The sequence below is a fragment of the Lactuca saligna genome, chromosome 5 (assembly GCF_052625555.1).
Source record: "Lactuca saligna cultivar CGN05327 chromosome 5, ASM5262555v1, whole genome shotgun sequence".
Classification (NCBI taxonomy): Eukaryota; Viridiplantae; Streptophyta; class Magnoliopsida; order Asterales; family Asteraceae; genus Lactuca; species Lactuca saligna.
The window spans coordinates 158,991,062-159,009,258 of record NC_136421.1 but is presented as its reverse complement, the minus strand read 5'-3'; the positions used below and the strand labels follow the sequence as shown (position 1 = coordinate 159,009,258).

At 32.7% G+C, this 18,197-nt stretch overlaps 1 protein-coding gene across 1 annotated transcript; it reads right to left on the bottom strand.

Moving 5' to 3' along the window:
- Positions 1-2,286: 2,286 nt before the first annotated feature.
- LOC145045889 (S-protein homolog 5-like) lies at positions 2,287-2,781 on the bottom strand. Its single transcript, XM_078994179.1, has one exon. The coding sequence runs from the start codon at positions 2,779-2,781 to the stop codon at positions 2,287-2,289; it is 495 nt and encodes a 164-aa protein (XP_078850305.1).
- Positions 2,782-18,197: the final 15,416 nt, after the last annotated feature.

The window sequence follows — 18,197 nt, the reverse complement described above, 5'->3', positions numbered from 1 at the left end:
ATCGTGAGTTCAAAGCCTTATCGTTGGTATTCTAAATAGAGGCATACCAATCGAAGACCGTAGTATTCTGAAACAATGCCATTGAGGTATAGTTTCGACCAAAACTCATTCTTTATGCGTATAAGGTTTTGGAATCTATTTAGGGCATGTTTTGGTTAGTTTTTTTTAGCACAAAAGTATTTTTTTAAGAAAAATGCTTATTAGCTTATGGCTTCTAGAAAAAGCTGATTTTAAAAAGTGTTTGGGTAAGAAAAGTCATTTTTAAAGAATAATAAAATAGTTATAAAGCTAAAATGCTAGGATTTTTAGGTTTTTGAAATATTTACTTTTTCCTATCCAAATAATAATTTTAAAAAAGTGGTTTTCAAATACACAAACAGTTTCTTAGCTTATTAACTTTTTGAAAACCTAAAGAACTAATATATTATATTAACAAGTTATACCAAACACCCACTTAGATGACTTGAGTCATCGATTCTCCGTTTTGGTTTAGTATATATGCAAATTATAATTTAGGTTTTGTTATTGGGTGATGGTTGTTCGTGTTTCCTATCCATTCCTCGGTAAATGAGTGCAAAACATATAATTTTTGGTGCAAAAGCCTAAACCATATGACAATTTAAAGACCTAATAGAACTACTAAATTGCTTTAAACTTGTCTAGAGATGCCAACTAGAGTTTCTGTACTAGCCTTTACTCTAAAATCAAACTTTATAAACCATATTACAACAATATATTTCTTTTAATCCTAATCATTCTGTAATGTTTACTCCTATTAGCATTATCCTTTTATGTAATTACAATCGATTACCAACAAGTATATTTGCAATTGAATAATTGACACGTGATGTTATTAATAAAATGTCAGTGTGTTGTGACTCTTAGATTTGTATGACATGATGGTAGAACTGACATCCCTTTCTTGTTGGAGGTAATTGTATATGAAGTGTTAGTAGTATTGTGTTGACAACCCTCTCTGTGATATGGTGGCATCTAACTTTATATAACCATATGTGTCATGATGTTCAAGTGAGCAGCAAAAATGAATGCATCCAAATTGGTACTAGTGGGATGCTTGAAAGAAGTTGATTTCAAAATCCTCTAAACTGGGTATATATATAAGACAACATCTCATTTTTTAGATGCTTTATTGGATCTTAGTGTTGATGTATGTTAATATGTATAGGAATTTGCTTAGAAATCAAGCTGGGATTTTGATTAATAAATTCAAAACCAGCAACCTAACAAATGAACAATAGTTTTGTTTGTGTTAGAATTGCTATTGTGATTTTCATAAAATAATATAAAAAACTAATTACTGTACAAATGGACCCAGTTATTTATCTAGAAACCGGGCTTTAAGCCAAGCATTAACACTTGATTAATAACCAGGTTTTGATAATATATATATATATATATATATATATATATATATATATATATATATATATATATATATATATATATATATATATTAGTTCTCTAATTATAATATGACCCGGTTGCTTACGCAAAAGTGAGCCGTTATAAACCTTATACAACCCGATTGTTTAGATGGGAAGTGTGCTCTTTTTATAACTGAATTGGGTTTTAATAAAATTTTGATACAAGTCTCGCTGGCATAAAAACCCGGTTGCAAACCTTGTTATATAATTGATTTAACCGGGTCCTTTGATTGTTTTTTTAAGAATGATAATAATCATGTAAATCATATAAATAACTAGTAATGTGTTTTCCCATATATATATATATATATATATATATATATATATATATATATATATATATATATATATATATATAAATTTAAAGGAATTTAACTATTTAACGACTTAGTTTGGTTAAAAGTGACATGCAAATCAATTTCATTTTTTCTGGGTTTGAGGGTCCATCCGAGCTTGAACCCGTAACCGGTTCCAATTACCTATTTCCGGTTTCAAAAATGGTACCATAATCATTTTATCCGATCCGATACCCGGACCCAAACCAGAATCTCTTCTCAATTATCGGTCCGACCGGTTTTCAGGTCTTAAAATCCTTCAATTATCTGGTTCGGTTCGCGTTCAATAGGTCCACTTTCATCTCTAGTTTGTTTTACTATTCAAACATTTGTTATAAAGTATTTGTGAAATTGCTTAAGTGTAACTAATAAAGCATCCTTGTAAACATTTGCGGATGTGCTGACAGAAGAAATAAACACATACATAACATACTAATTTCATCCATAAATTTTTTTATCATATATTGTATTAAGCTACAATAAGAAAAAGATGGCATATATTTGTTTTAGTTCCATCCTTTAATGAACTCCCCACCTCCACTTGGAATATTAGTTACAAAAAACCCTTCAGGTTTTACAAACCAGTAACAATGTTCAGGATCAGCATGTAAAATTAATTTGTCAGAAATGGCTTTGTTAAACAAATCTATGCTCTGAAATTTTGAACCCCACCAGAAGTAAGCGTAAAAAAGAGTATGACCACCAACCTTTTCACAAAAAGACCAGGAGTAATTTCCTACATAAGGAATGGTATGGTTCCCAAGATCATCATCTCCTGATTTTATGTGAACAACAAGATCTTCACGGAGAGCGCTAATAACGCTAACATTCCATTTTGTAGTAAACGGACATGAAAATGCTATTGAAGCAATTGGGTATGTTAAAATGATAAAGGCAAAAAATTTATGAATTATAGCAGACCTCATGTTTCTGAAGAGTTTTTTTATTTTTTCATGCACACAAGTTCCCTCTATTTGTTGCTGAAGATTTAAGCTTGCCATTGAGTAACGGTTCTTGCTAATAGACGTTACAAGTTGGAAGTTATTATGACAGTTACATAAGTTTCTTAACATTCATGGTAGAAAGATGGCATTGCCGTTACATTGAAAGGGTGTGTCGTTTCTATGAAGGGAAGCGAATGGTTTCACCCTATAACTATGTATTTGCTCCTGATGTAATGTACTTATCTATGTTGAATATGTGATTAATAAACACATTTTTTTGTTTCCCACAAGAATCTCTCTTTGCGTCTTCATGTTTTCAATGTACTTCTAAAACATTTTTGTGCATTTGAATCCTTAATTAACAATATCAATTAGTCACTGAATGTATGTTATTTGTTTACCTACAAGTTTACGTCACTATTTAACGGACAAGAAGCTAATACACATATTGCCTTTCCGGGGGGAACTTGAAGAAAGATCGATTGGCATCTTTGGTGTAAACATAATTTTGATCCATTTTGAGATTATATGTACGGAAATATGTAGAAAAATCATGTTTTTTTTTTTTGTTTTTGTTTTTTTGTTTAGTTTTGTTTTGTTTTTTTTTTTTTTTTTTTTTTGTGAAAAATGAACAATTAAAACCCAAGCTTTCTAATAGAAATGCCCAAGAAAATCAGCTAATTTCATTATTTTAGCCATTTTTAATATGTTCAACCGGTCATTGAGACAAAATTATTAACTTTTCGAAAATAATTGTATTTTTCTATAGATGTTTTCAAAATTTATATATAATGTATAAACCTATTTTTATATATTTTAATATACATTTACGTATTTATGTACTTTTTTATTTTTTTTAATATAGTTTTATAACATTTTTTTAGTTTTTTTTCTTTTACTGTTTTTATATATTTTAAATGTATTTATTGGATTTTTTATGTATTAATATGAATTGTTAAGTATTTTTATGTAGTTTTATGTATTTTGGTATATTTTTCCTGCATTTATGTATTATTACGTATTTATATAAACTTTTAAGTATTTTTAGATAATTTTATATATTTTGGTATGCTTTTCACGTATTTATATTAACTTTTAAGTAGTTTTAGGTACTTATATGTAATTTGGTAAGCTTTTCATGTATATACATGAATTTTTAAATAATGCAGTTGACAGCTCCATAAAAATGTAAAAGCTACATAAAAGAACTTTTATTTTTAATCTTTCATACAGTAAATTCGAATTATACACTACAAGAATTGTCCCATGTGCCGACGACACAAGTCGTCGCTACAAAGACAGTCATGCCGACGACAAGTCGTAAGAGTTCACCAATTTTGGTTGTCAAACATTGGGTATTTATGCCGAGGACTTGTCGACTCGGGAATGTAAAGTATTTACGTGGTTTTTCAAAACCTTTGCCGATGACATGTCGTAGATATATTTTGCATAAATTATAATTTCCATTTATTTATATTCAGTGGTGCAGAAAAACAGAAACGATGTTGTTATTTGGAAAGCAATCCCAAAGACAACTTGTCGGCGTAGAACATGGCAATTCGTATGCACTCTATCCCGATTAGTCGTTGACACAAAAAAAATTAATCATTTTTTTTATTTGCGAGAAATACAATACGACGTAGTTTTCTATAACCCTATATCAACGACATGTCTTCCACATTGGTTTTAACCTCAAAAGGAGGATCATTCGGGTTCATCAGCCCCACCGCACCCAACAAGCTTTCTCTCTCGGTCACTCAACGGCGATCAATGCCGACGACGACCCGTTCAGCCACTCTCCTTCACCGGTAACCACAAGAAATTTCTAGACCACTCCTCATTTCCGATTTCACTCTTTTTCGGCTTTTTCTTTGCTTCTCAGTAAGTCTGTCACCTAAAGTAAGGAGATGGTCATTGTTGGATTTTATGAATTGGGTAAATGATTTTCGGCTTTTTCTTTGCTTCTCAGTAAGCCTATCACCGAAAGAAGTAAGGCTGTCACCGGAAGAACATCAACAATGACCATCTCCTTTCGACCAGTCTCCTTCACCTTTAACAAAGGGTAAGGTTTTTGATTTCACAAGTTTTTTCTTACTTGGGTTTTTTCTATTGACTGTGGGTCACCATTAGAGGACCAACGTTGCCAACCATCACCATAATCTGGGCACCAGAGTAGGAAGAGCATGTATTGTTTCTAGGTTTTGTTTTCGTTTTGCCTTCGATTTAATGATGTTTTTATGTATTTAGAATCTTTTATTAGGTAACTTTGACGTTGAGTTGTTGTTTTGGATGTATAAAACGTATACTATGTGTTATTGTCTTAATTATCTGGTTTACTCTTTTGAGTTCATATAAGATGAAGTAATAACGTGCTTAATTGATAATTGTTTAAAGTGTTTTTAATTAGTTTCATAGGAAATGCTTAGTTAAAGATTAATAAAATGTTAAATTAAAAAAGTGCTTGATTAATAAGTGTTTAATATCTTTCTATTTTCATGAAAAGTGTTGAATTTGTTTTGTAAGTGAATGTTGAATGAATAGTTGCTATTGGTTTGAATTGTGAACTACTTAATATGCCGGTGCCTAATATGTTTTTATTTTCATGGTAATATGGGATGAAAATCACTAATATTGTTAATGACTAAATTGCAATGACTATAACGTTGGCTTCATTAGGTAACATGATTGTTTAAAGTACAATGGTATAATTTATCAATGAAACAAAAAACAAAAGTAAATTGTTATAGTAGAAAAAACAAAAAATTGTGTAAAGTACAATGTTATAATAGAAAAAACAAAAAAGAAGAGGCTATAAATAATACAAAAATGAAAAATAAATTAAAATATAAAATTTAAATAAACAACCTAATAAATGTGCTTTGAAAGTAAAGAAAACCTAACTATGAAGGTTGTTAATAGCAACGTACTTGTATTAGTTTATTTATTAAAGCATTCTATTTTCATTTCTTTCTTATATTGATAACATAAAACAAAGTAATAAAAATATATCTCTATTAACAATATGACTTTATAATTAAAAAGGAACGAAAACACGTTGAATCATTGATTTTTTGTTTAACTCTCTTGTTTATAAATCATCAGGGGTGTAGAAATACCCAGCCAAAATTGATTTAGAAATGAATTTCGGGTTGTTCCCTTTTTGGGATTGTTTTTTAATACTTAATCTCATTTAGTATATGAATGTGTATGACACGATTGTATGTTTAAGAAAAATTTGGTTGTCATTTTCTCTTTACTCATCAGGTATATTTTCTTTATATACTTGGGAGCTAAGAGGAAGTATTGTTGGATTTTTCTCAAAGAAACAATCATGCATTACTCATTCACATATGAGACAAAGTATTTAAAAAGTGGGTTTAAAAGCTTACGCTAATGAATACTCTATCCATGTTATTTTATTTTTACTTCTTAAGTACATATTTCTTTATATACTTGTGAATATTCTATCAATTTTGTCCGATTTTTACTTAACAGTAAGTAAACTTCAAACTCTAAATTATGTTTAATAGCCAAAATAAAATCTAACTTTCAATTACTATGTACAAAATGTAATTTTGAATAATGAAATAGTAGTGATGATCGATAATAATTGTATTAGTCAGAAGAACCAAATAGCTCCCAAATTCTTGGAAGGTCTTACTCTATGGAGATTGTTGTGAAACATGTCAAGTCTAAAAGCACAATGTTTTGCCCATGCATAAAGTGTGTGAATATATATTAACAGTTGTTGCCTATGGTTTATGCCCACAAATGTGGCCATGAGTTTCTAGAATCGTATACTAAGTGGGTTCATCACGGTGAGAAACATGTTGTTGTAGATTCAGACTACTATTTGATTCCAAGAACAAACACTCCAAGAACTAATGGGATTTTTTATGTAATTGATGATTTTATGGCAGAACAAAAGACAAATGAAGAAAATAGAGATGATGAGGGTTGAGGTGTAGACCCAATATTTGATGCTTTCTTTGAGGATCTCAATACCGAGTTATACCCTGATTGTGAGATGTATACCCTAAATTTTTGGAGATTTTGTTCCATATTAAAGTGTTGAATAGATGATGGATAGTTCGTTTGACCAACATGTAGAGTTTATAAGATTTGCTTCCCCGAAAATTAACATTTCAACGTCATATTATGAAGCTAATAAGAAGTTTAGAAAGAAATAGATAGGATATTAATCCATCAATGCTTGCAAATACGATTGTGCTTTGTTTTGGAAGGACAATGTGACAACGTGAAACTTCTATTCTGTACGGTTAGTCAATTATATCAATACTAAACTCGATTCTGTTATCTTTTAACGCCGTTTAAGGGTTCATGTAAGTGTTCTAAGCTTGAGTACAACAGTGAATGAGATCAGGAATAAGTCAACAAGTTGTATAGGAAAAACCGGGTCATACACCCTCTTGGGAGGTGTGTACAGCCGTACACATGGGTGTGCGGCCGCACACCCAGCTCCAGCCACACACTCCCCTCTATATATAGGGGGAGACCCATTCATTCATTATTTTCCCTATTTGGTTGCACTCTGTTGTCTCTCTCTAGAATCTTCATCCAAGAGCACTCCAAAGGCTTCAAAAATGTAAGTATTCCATCGTGTAGCTTCTTATACTTGTAAGACTTCTTAATCTAAGCCTTAATTCATCAAGTTTCATCATGTTCTTCATCACTTAAAGGTGTACGACCACACACCTTCATAAGGTGGTCGTACACACCTTAAAGAGTCTTCAAAGTGAGAGTTTGGCCCCCATCTAGTAGCTTGAACCTGGAATTCATCTTGAGTCGCCTGAAAATCGATGTTTTGAGCATAAATGAGGAGTGTACGCCCGCACACACACTCTGTACGGCTTCACACTCCTATGTATGGCCGCACACACTCTGTAGGGCTGCACACTCCTATGTATGGCCGCACACCCATTCTTATGGCCTTACACACATTTTAATACTCATAATTGGCCTTAAACATGCAAAAACCACTAAGAATGGGACCTAGAACACTTCTTGGATGCTTGTAGAACATTGGAAACACCTGAAAAACACTCCCCATCATGAGTGTATGGCCGCACACCTATGGGTCGTACACCCATGGCCGTACACACCCTTAGGGTGGCCATACACTTCCCTCGTTCGATCATTTATGGTTCCGACACTTAGTTCAAGCATTTCCAGGTCCTTAGGTTGAGTTCTCGTCATGTTTAGTCATGAAATACCCTAATCTAATACATATATGTGTTACTATATGTTAATACGATCCACTTGCATATGAAACACCAGTTGACACTCAGCACTCATACCAATCATATACACGAATCCTACGTTAAACAGTGAGTTCATACCCCTATGCTTTTACAGATTTTAAAACGTTTTCAGGGGGTAATACAATCCAAACATAATGGTTTTCACAAGTTAAAAACTGATGCAATTACAATGGTTTTACATCAAACATTTATATGGTTTATCCCTTTTGTAATATGTGAAGCATAAGGGATGTTTTTCTAAACTTAATTGCATAGTTTTCAGTACAGTACATGAACGTAACAAACAATTCAAACTATAATAGGTATAGTTTGGGGTCTCATTACTAGTCTTACAGATTCAAATTACGAACAAAGTCAAACATATAAACTATGACAAATTTAGTTTATCCATTATTACATTAAGATAACAAGAGTATCTTAATAAATAATTGTTTGGTGTATAATTATTTATACTCTACGCCGTATACAAACGATTTCTAACACAAATATCATAGAACAACACATAAACTAGTTAATATAGGATTATGAGACCTATCTTCGCTATGACCTTCGGGGTACTAGTAAATCCTCACTATTAGTATAACCAGAGTCTCCTGGAGGGAGACCGTGAAATTTGTGAATAGATGTATTCGAGACCGATAATCCCACACCTGAACTATTAGCTACATTTAGGCCGGTACACCTGGTGTGACAAATTTTGTAATCATACAATGCCTGAAGAAACGTCAAGGAGGTCACCAATTATATTAGCATGGTTATACGACTCACAATAAGTATCAACTAACCTTTGCTTACGAGATTTCTTTCTTCTATAGTTTTATTTTGAATTAATAAAACTACCTATCTACTTACTAGAGGGTATTCTAGGGACACAACCTTTGGTATTATTTAAGTAATAAAACTACTATACATACTGGTGGTAGCCAGGATTTTCGAACAGAACATACACTACATACTGTGGTAGCCAGTGTTTTCGAATAGAACATACACTAAATACTAGTGGTAGCCAGGGTTTTCGAACAGAACATACACTACATACTGTTGGTAGCCAGGGTTTTCAAACGGAACATACTTTACATACAGTAATCAACAAACATGTTAGAAAATATCGGATTTTCTTGGAAAGCATTCATACATATTTCAGAGATTGATAACTATGGTTTTCGATATAAACGACATTTTACTTATAATGAAAAGAAATCATTTATACAAATTGAGTGACAAGTTTTCAATACAAAAACATGCTTATGAACTCACCAGCTTTATGCTAATACATTTTCAAAACCGCTTGTATTCTCAGGGCAACGTTAGTCAGGTACCTTGCCAGCTTGTGGAGAAGACAAGGCATTTTTGGAGTCACGTATTTTTCTTTTGTTATAATACTAATGTATACAAACTATGTTTTCAAAAAGATGTAAATAATCATATTCTAATGTAATGGTTGTGTTTACTTTGATTGCTATGATATGATTGTTGTGATACTACGTGTGACGTCACCCGCCCCCGGTCGTTTCCACCGTTGTTATTTGACGGTTCAAGGGTGTGATAGACAATGATTCCAAGTAGATTTACCAGATTTGTAATGAGAGTATATTGATGGACGCAACTACAAAGTTGAAGAAAGTATCACAAAAAGTGTTGAGGTACTTTTTTTTTTTTTACTCCAAAGCTTCCAGGAATGTATATCTCCAGATTCACAGCAAAAGATAAAAGTTAACATAATATTGGACGCTCAATGGATTCTATGATGCATTATCCGGTTAATGGGATGTCATGGCAAGATTTTTGATGACAAATATCCATAGTTTGCCAAAGAACCTAGAAATGTTTTTCTAGGTTTAGTTGTTGGTAGCTTTAATCGATTCGACAACTTTAATAATAATTTTATTATTTGTCATGTTATATTTGCTACCTACAACACACTACCGTGTATAGTTATGAAAGAGTCTTATTTCATGCTAAATTTGTTGATTCTTGGGCCTCGATCACACTCAAAGAACAATGATGTTTTCATGAGGCCTGTTAAATGAGACTTGAGCATTTTGAGCATTCGCATGGAGCATTTAAGTTCAATCGAGAACTTGGAACTCAATGGAGCGCTTGGGATTCATGGAACATGTGATAAAGGAATGGATCATCTGAGAACGAATAAGGAATGGATCTCTTAAAAAGGAATGGGCGTGTAAACTGCTAGAAGACATCCACCGAATAATTTGGGAAACGATACTTGGAATGACATGATTGATTTGTTGTGTTTGACCCCGTGATATAGATGTATGTCGGAATAAAAAGTGGTAGGGAGAATTTTTCGCACACAAGTGCTCAGGGTTGTAATTCATATGCTCAAAGAAGTCATTTAAAAGTAACACTTATATGGTTATATTTATTGTTTTTGGCTTATATTTATTTGTATTATATAAATTTTTTATTAACACTTATATGGTTATATTTGTTGTTTTTGGCATATTATAGGATCAGAAAGGGCATGAATCACAACATATTGAGAGTTGGAGACAAATGTAATGCAAGGAGGCTCGGGTTTGTGTATATTTCGAGCACAGGAAGATTGGGTAAGTACCGAACGAAATTAATACTTTGTTTGAATATGTGATTATTATTAGAGTTTTGTTTAAGGTATATTAATATTATTTTAATGTTTAAATTTAGTTGTTTGTTTTAATTAATATAAGTTTATTGTTTTCTTTATTTTACAAAAAGATTCAACAAGAGTATACAAAAATGAAAAAAGTGGTCATGGAGGGCAGAGATATAAATGAGCTTTAATGTCTGAGTAGTGCCATTAGAACGAGACACTAACTTACTCACGAAGTGGAAAGGAAACCAGCACCGAACATAAGTTTAATTCCAAATTAACTGGCTTCCAAATCCTTGCAATCTCAACACCAAAGTACGAATGATTGCCAATTTGTTGAATTGAACCTCTAAGTGCAAGAATACTTGCAACAAATGCAAAAAATGAATATTGACTCATTAGCAGCCGCAATTCCTATCCTCCAACCACCACCAATTTCTAACTTTCAATTCAATCCCAATATATTTCGAGGAAATACCCCTGAACAAACAGACGAGACCGAGGAACTTGACGGGACTGAAGAAGATTATGATGATTGATTTTTTGTGTTATTTTAAAGATTATTAGTTTATTGTAATTCATTTTGTTATGTAATGGACTTGGATTTGAAAAATGTGTGTTGGTAATATTTATTGAATGTTTGTATGGATGTATGTTGCAAATTGTCTGGATTTATTAATCAATCATGAAAGGTAAATAACAAAATCTGTAAAAAAAAATAATAATAAAAAATAAATAAAACGCAGAATTGCATGCTCCCATTCTTTTTGTTTTATAACTTAGCATTTTTGTTCAAGCTCTCCAATTTTTGAGGTTATATGTTAATTTAACATTTATGCAGTAATGATGTTAGCATATATATATATATATATATATATATATATATATATATATATATATATATATATATATATATATATATATATATATATATATATATATATACCAAAAGGCTTCACCCCTCGTTCTGTTCACAAGATAATTTTTACGTACTTTTATATATTTTTGTATGCTTTTCACGTATTTATATGAACTTTCAAGTATTTTTAGGTACTTTTATGTAATTTGGTATGCTTTTCATGTATTTATATATTAATTTTTAAATAATTCAGTTGACAGTTCCATTAGAATGTAAAAGCTACATAAAAGAACTTTTTTTTTTTATCTTTCCTACAATAAATTCCGACTTTACACTACAAGAATTGTCCCATGTATCAACGACACAAGTCGTCGTAGAAATACAATTATGCCGATGACAAGTTGTAAGAGTTCACCAAATTTGGCTGTCAAACATTGGGTATCTATGCCGACGACTTGTTGATGTGGTTAAGTAAAGTATTTACATGGTTTTTCAAAACATATGCTGACGACATGTTGTAGGTATATTTTGCATATATTATAACTTCCATTTATTTACATTTGGTGGTGTAGAGAAACAGAAACAATGTTGTCATGAACATGGCCATTCGCGTGCACTCTATCCCGATTAGTGGTCGACACAAAAAAAATTAATCATTTATTTTTATTTGGGAGAAATACAATATGATGTAGTTTTCTTTAACCCTATGTCAACAACATGTCTTAAACATTGGTTTTAACCTCAGAAGGAGGATCATTCAAGTTCATCTGCAACACCGCACCCAACAAGTTTTCTCTCTCCAACACTCAACAGCGATCGATGCTGACGACCACCCGTTCAGCCACTCTCCTTCACCGGCGACCACAAGTAAGTTCTAGACCACTCCTCATTACCGATTTCACTCTTTTTCGACTTTTTCTTTGCTTCTCAGTAAATTTGTCTCCTCAAGTAAGGAGATGGTCATTGTTGGATTTTAAGATTTTGGTAAATGATTTTCGGCTTTTTCTTTGCTTCTCGGTAAGCTTGTCACTGGAAGAAGTAAGGCTATCACTAGAAGAACATCAACAATGACCATCTCCTTCCGAACAATCTCCTTCACCACCAACAAAGGGTAAGGTTTTTGATTTCACAAGTTATTTATTATTTGGGTTTTTTCTATTGACCAATGGTCACCATTGGAGGACCAACGTTGCTAGCCATCACCATAGTCTGGGCACCACAGTAGGAAGAGCATGTATTGTTTCTAGCTTTTGTTTTCGTTTTGCCTTCAATTTAATGATGCTTTTATGTATTTAGAATCTTTTATTAGGTAATTTTGACGATGAGTAGCTGTTTTGGATGTATGAAAGGGATACTATGTGTTATTGTCTTAATTATTTAGGTTTACTATTTTGAGTTCATATAAGATAAAGTGATAACATGCTTAATTGATAATTGTTTAAACTGTCTCTAATTAGTTTCATAGTAAATGCTTAGTTAAAGATTGATAAAATGTTAAATTAAAAAAGTGCTTGATTAATAAGTCTTTAATATCTTTCTATTTTCATGAAACGTGTTGAATTTGTTTTGTAAGTGAGTGTTGAATGAACAGTTGCTATTAGTTTTAAACTACTTAATATGCCGGTGCCTATTATGTTTTTATTTTCATGGTAATATTGGTTGAAAATCATTAATATTCTTAATTACTAAATTGCAATCATTATAACGTTGGCTTAATTTGGTAACATGATTATTTAAAGTACAATGTTATAATTTATAAATGAAGAAAAAAACAAATGTAAATTGTTATATTAGAAAAAAACAAAAAAGTATGTAAAGTACAATGTTATAATAGAAAAAAAAAAAAAAAGATGCTATAAATAATATAAATATGAAAAATAATTGAAAGTAGAAAATTTGAATAAACAACCTAATAAATAAGCTTTGAAATTAAAGCAAACCAAACTATGAAGGTTGGTACCAAAGGGCTTGTAGCCCAGCGGTATTAGGTGGCACCCTCTCTCCTTGTGGTCGAGGGTTCAAGTCCCATTGTGAATATAGGTGCAATAGGTGTCGGTATATTAGATTTTCAGGTTAAAAAAAAAAAAAAAAAAAAAAAAAAAAAAAATTTATGAAGGTTGTTAATAGCAACATACTTGTATTAGTTTTTTTTTTTTTTGTTAAAACATTCTATTTTCAGTTCTTTTTTATATTTATAACATAAAACAAACTAATAAAAATAAGTTTGTACTGACAGTATTAATTTATAATAGAAAATAAAAAAGCAACGAAAACATGTTGAATCATTAATTTTTTATTTAACTCTCTTCTTTATAAATCATCAGGGGTGTACAAATACCCAACCGAAATTGATTTAGAAATTAATTTCCGGTTGTTCCTTGTTTTTTAATACTTAATCTCATTTAGGATATATGACATGATTGTTGGTTTAAGAAAAATTTGGTTGTCATTTTCTCTTTACTCATCGGGTATATTTTTCTTTATATACTTGGGAGCTACGAGGAAGTATTGTTGGATTTTTCTGAAACAAACAATCATGCAATACACATTCACATATGAGATAAGGTATTTAAAAAGTGGGTTTAAAAGCTTAACGTAATGAATAATCTATCCATTTTATCCGATTTTTACTTCACATGGAGTAAACTTTAAACTTTAAACTCTAACTTATATTTAATAGCCAAAATATAATCTAACTTTCAATTACTATGTATACAATGTAATTTTGAATAATGAAAAGTAGTGATGATCGATAATAATTGGATTAGTATGAAGAACCAAATGGCTCCAAAATTCTTAGAAGGTCTTAATCTATGCAGATTGCTGAAAAACATGTCAAGTCTAAAAGAACAATGTGTTGCTCATGCACAAAGTGTGTGCATATATATTAACAGTTGTTGCCTATGGTTTATGCCCACATACATGACCATTAGTTTCTAGAATCGTATACTAAGTGGGTTCATAAAGGTGAGAAATATGTTGTTGTAGATTTAGACTAAAATTCGATTCCACGAATAAACACTCCAAGAACTAATGAGATTTTTTATGTAATTGATGATTTTATGGTAGAAAAAAAAACAAATGAAGAATATAGAGATGACGAGGGATGAGGTGTAGACCTAATATTTGATGCTTTCTTTCAGGAACTCGATGCCGAGTTATACCCTAATTGTGAGATGCATTCCCTAAAATTTTTGGAAATTTTGTTACATATTAAAGTGTTCAATATATGATCGGTAGTTCTGTAACAACCCGAATGTTGTCCATCGTCGTAACCCATTCGTGAGTAAAATTCGTCTTTAGCGATTCGTTCCGATTTCATTTTTGGGCTAAATTATTTAAATTTATTTGTTTATTTTAATCTCATGAGTGTCCAAACCCCCTAGGAACTCATGAAATTGACCCAAAATGTTCGTTTGAAAATTTTAGAAACGTCTTCGCCCGGTTACGACAACTTGATCGGGTATGACCAAAAACCTCGTCTAACGTCGGTATCGGGTACAATTCCACCGTGTCCAAATCATAGAAATTATTTAAAGGAGATTAAGCTTCCATTTGAAGCTTTTTCCCTCTCTCACTTGTGACATCCCCAATTTTACGGCCAGAAAAGACCAGTTTTGTTATACTTTATTTCAAAATCAGAGTAACCTTTTAATAAAAGAATTGCGGAATTTGTCCCAAAACAATAACATGATAAAGATTTATCAAAAGTATTTCCTTAGAAATGTATTTCATTAAAAGACTTGGGATTTCATGTTCGATAAAGTACATAAGTATAAACAGTACATTATAAGCCTTACAACAGTTATTTACAACTAATGACCTATAATCCAAAAGTCCCTCATCATCATCATAATTATGCTCTGAGTCCACTACTGTAAAACAGAAAGCTGAGTGGGTCAGGCTTGGGAGCCTGGTGAGCATATATGGTTTTCAACCCACAAATAATAATAAATTTATTAATTTCATCGATCAACAATAAATTTATTAATTTCATCAATCAAGAATAACCCTGATTACCCATTCCCGTTATCCTCACTTTACGTCCCTAAACACCTATATAAGGGACCTAGTCTAAGGATTTTATCATCGGGATGGACACTGCTGCTAAGGGGGTTCCTCAACAATAAATGTCCTAAAGGCAACCATGAGGGGGATGGAGTACACCGGTGAACACATCGTTCACAACACCTACAGGTTGCGAGCCTGCTAGCGTTCCACTGGACTGTCTATAAGAGTTTGTGGTCATCATCCATACTCCGCTAGATGACTGGAACAACAACAACATTGAGGCCTCTCATCATTTTAACACACACCAACTATTTTGTCTACCCATGTTCTACCCAACATATTTGTAGATAAAATACATATACAGTTTATAACTTGTATAAAACATTGTATTCAACAATGATCTCAAATAAACAATCAATATAATTACACATAACACTTATTTTATAGAAAATACTTCATATCTATGCGTAAGATGAAAGTGACTATACACTCACATGATTTGATGATAATCGAACAGCAATTCGTTCATTAAAATGATCGTTTCTGATAAAACCGGGAGTTTTATTGAGAAACCGGGCTCTGCGAGAGTTGGAGCTTCAAAACCGAAAATATAAAATTTTCTGGGTTTTCAGGCACTTCGGGACGTATTCCGGGCTTTAAAAATGATATCGGGGCTTCGGGGGAAGTCAAAATAGTCAAAATATAAGTTTAGGGGTGAAAAATGTCAAATTTTCAAAAGTAGTCGGGAGATCTCTCAGCCCCCTATTTATAGGGTGCGAGACCGAGGTCTCCGTGGCTGAGAAGCTTCCACGTAGCTGCTTGCGAGGCTCGGTCACGAAGGGAGGAGGTGGCAGTGAGGAAACGAGGCGCGTGGCAGCAGCGAGGCGAGACAGGGATGCGGGCTACGAGGCTCGAACGTGGCTCTACAAGGTTCGGACACGCGGCGGCCACGAGGCGGCTTCTGATTGGCTGAGGCTTCAGTCCGAGGGAATTGCGACACGCGTCTGATACGGATTCGGCCACATCTTCGGTCATGCAGCAGCTTCGGCCTTGATCATGTGTCCGGTTACTGTTCATGCGAAAATTATCGAAAAATGTGCCAAAAACTTCTAAAATCCATAACTTTCTCATACAGACTTCGTTTTTGATGTTCTTTATATGCACGCGTAGCTAAAATCATGTTCTACAACTTTCGTTTATACTTCATCGACTAATTTTGACTTTAATTTTAATATTATTATTTTTAACAGACCGGGACAGGAAAATCCGTTAAAAATTCATAACTTCTTCATCCGACGTTCGTTTTCGTCAGTCTTTTTACTGCTGTACTACTATTGATGAGACCTTCGATTCTCATTTAGGTTGTGTTGGCTAAATTTCGCTCGATCTTAAATTCGAGTATTTAGCTGTCTACTGCTAAGCTAAAACTTAGAAAAATCATATTTTCCTCATACGAAGTCAGATTTAGGCGTTCTTTTTATTGAACTTCTCGGTTTAACGAATACTAAGACTTTAGTTTAGATTGATAAGGCTAAAAAGCACTTTACCGCAGTATTCACTTTTTACGCTTCCCGGTGCCGTACCGGTTTTGTCGCGAAACTTCGACAGGTCATAACTTCTTCGTTATAACTCGGATTTCGACGTTCTTTATATCTCCGGAATCCTAGTTTCGGCCACTACAACTTTCTTAAAAGATATTGGCTTTTTATAATATTTATTTTAAATGCTTATTTTTATTATTAATTAATTAAATCATAATAATTACGCAAATAAGCATATAATTCACATAATATTCACATAATTCCTCTTTACTACTTCAAAATGAGTTACAAAGGTTGACCTAGACTATTACAACTTTATTAATGCTATTAGCCCAGAAACACGAGCATTACATCACTACTCTCTCTCTAACCTCTCTCCTCCAAACCAAAGATCTATGTCCAAAAACATCAATTTAAGGCTTCAAATCATTATGGTAACTTCCTTAACTCATAGTATAGCATCATTAGCCTTCAAATCCGAGTTTAAGCTATGAAAAAGGACCTCATTCATGAGTTTACGGACCTGGAGCATGCTTGGGCCGTAAACACATAAAAAGTGTGTTTTTGAGCCTTAAAACCCCTCCAAACCAACTTTGGGACCTAGTTATGACTTTATGGCTTACCAATTCGGACTTAGAACACCCTAAACATGATTTTTTAGGATTAAACATGATTTTACTTCCCAAGAACATGCTTGGGCTGTAAACTCATCACTCATGAAGAGTAAACTCAAAAACAAGTGTTTAAAAGCCATTTAAACACACCATTAGCCTTGGAATCAATCCTAGAACCAACCACAATCCATTTGAGGACGTTAAACATAATAAAAACCCTACATTTGAGTGTTTAAGGCCATTACCCCCCAAGGATAGGTTCCAGGGCCGTAAACTCACACAAGCTAGTCAAATGGTGCCCAAAATTCATCCCAAGGCTTGTAAAATGAGTTTAAATCACATGTGATTGTCCTAGCACCACCAAAACACATAAGGAATGTGTGTGGGGGAGTTTATGGCCATAAACTCCTATTCTACTACCGTAAACTCCATTAAATGATCCATTTGTATGTTTAATCCACTCCTATGCCATAGATTTGATCCTATCCAATTTTCCTAAGTGAAATAAGACCATTTAGCACCTTAAAACCCATGATCCATGAGTTCACGACCGTGAACTCATGTGGACATGGT

Bases quoted from the DNA above. Each gene is read 5' to 3' on its own strand.
- LOC145045889 (XM_078994179.1), bottom strand. From the start codon at position 2,781: ATGGCAAGCTTAAATCTTCAGCAACAAATAGAGGGAACTTGTGTGCAT.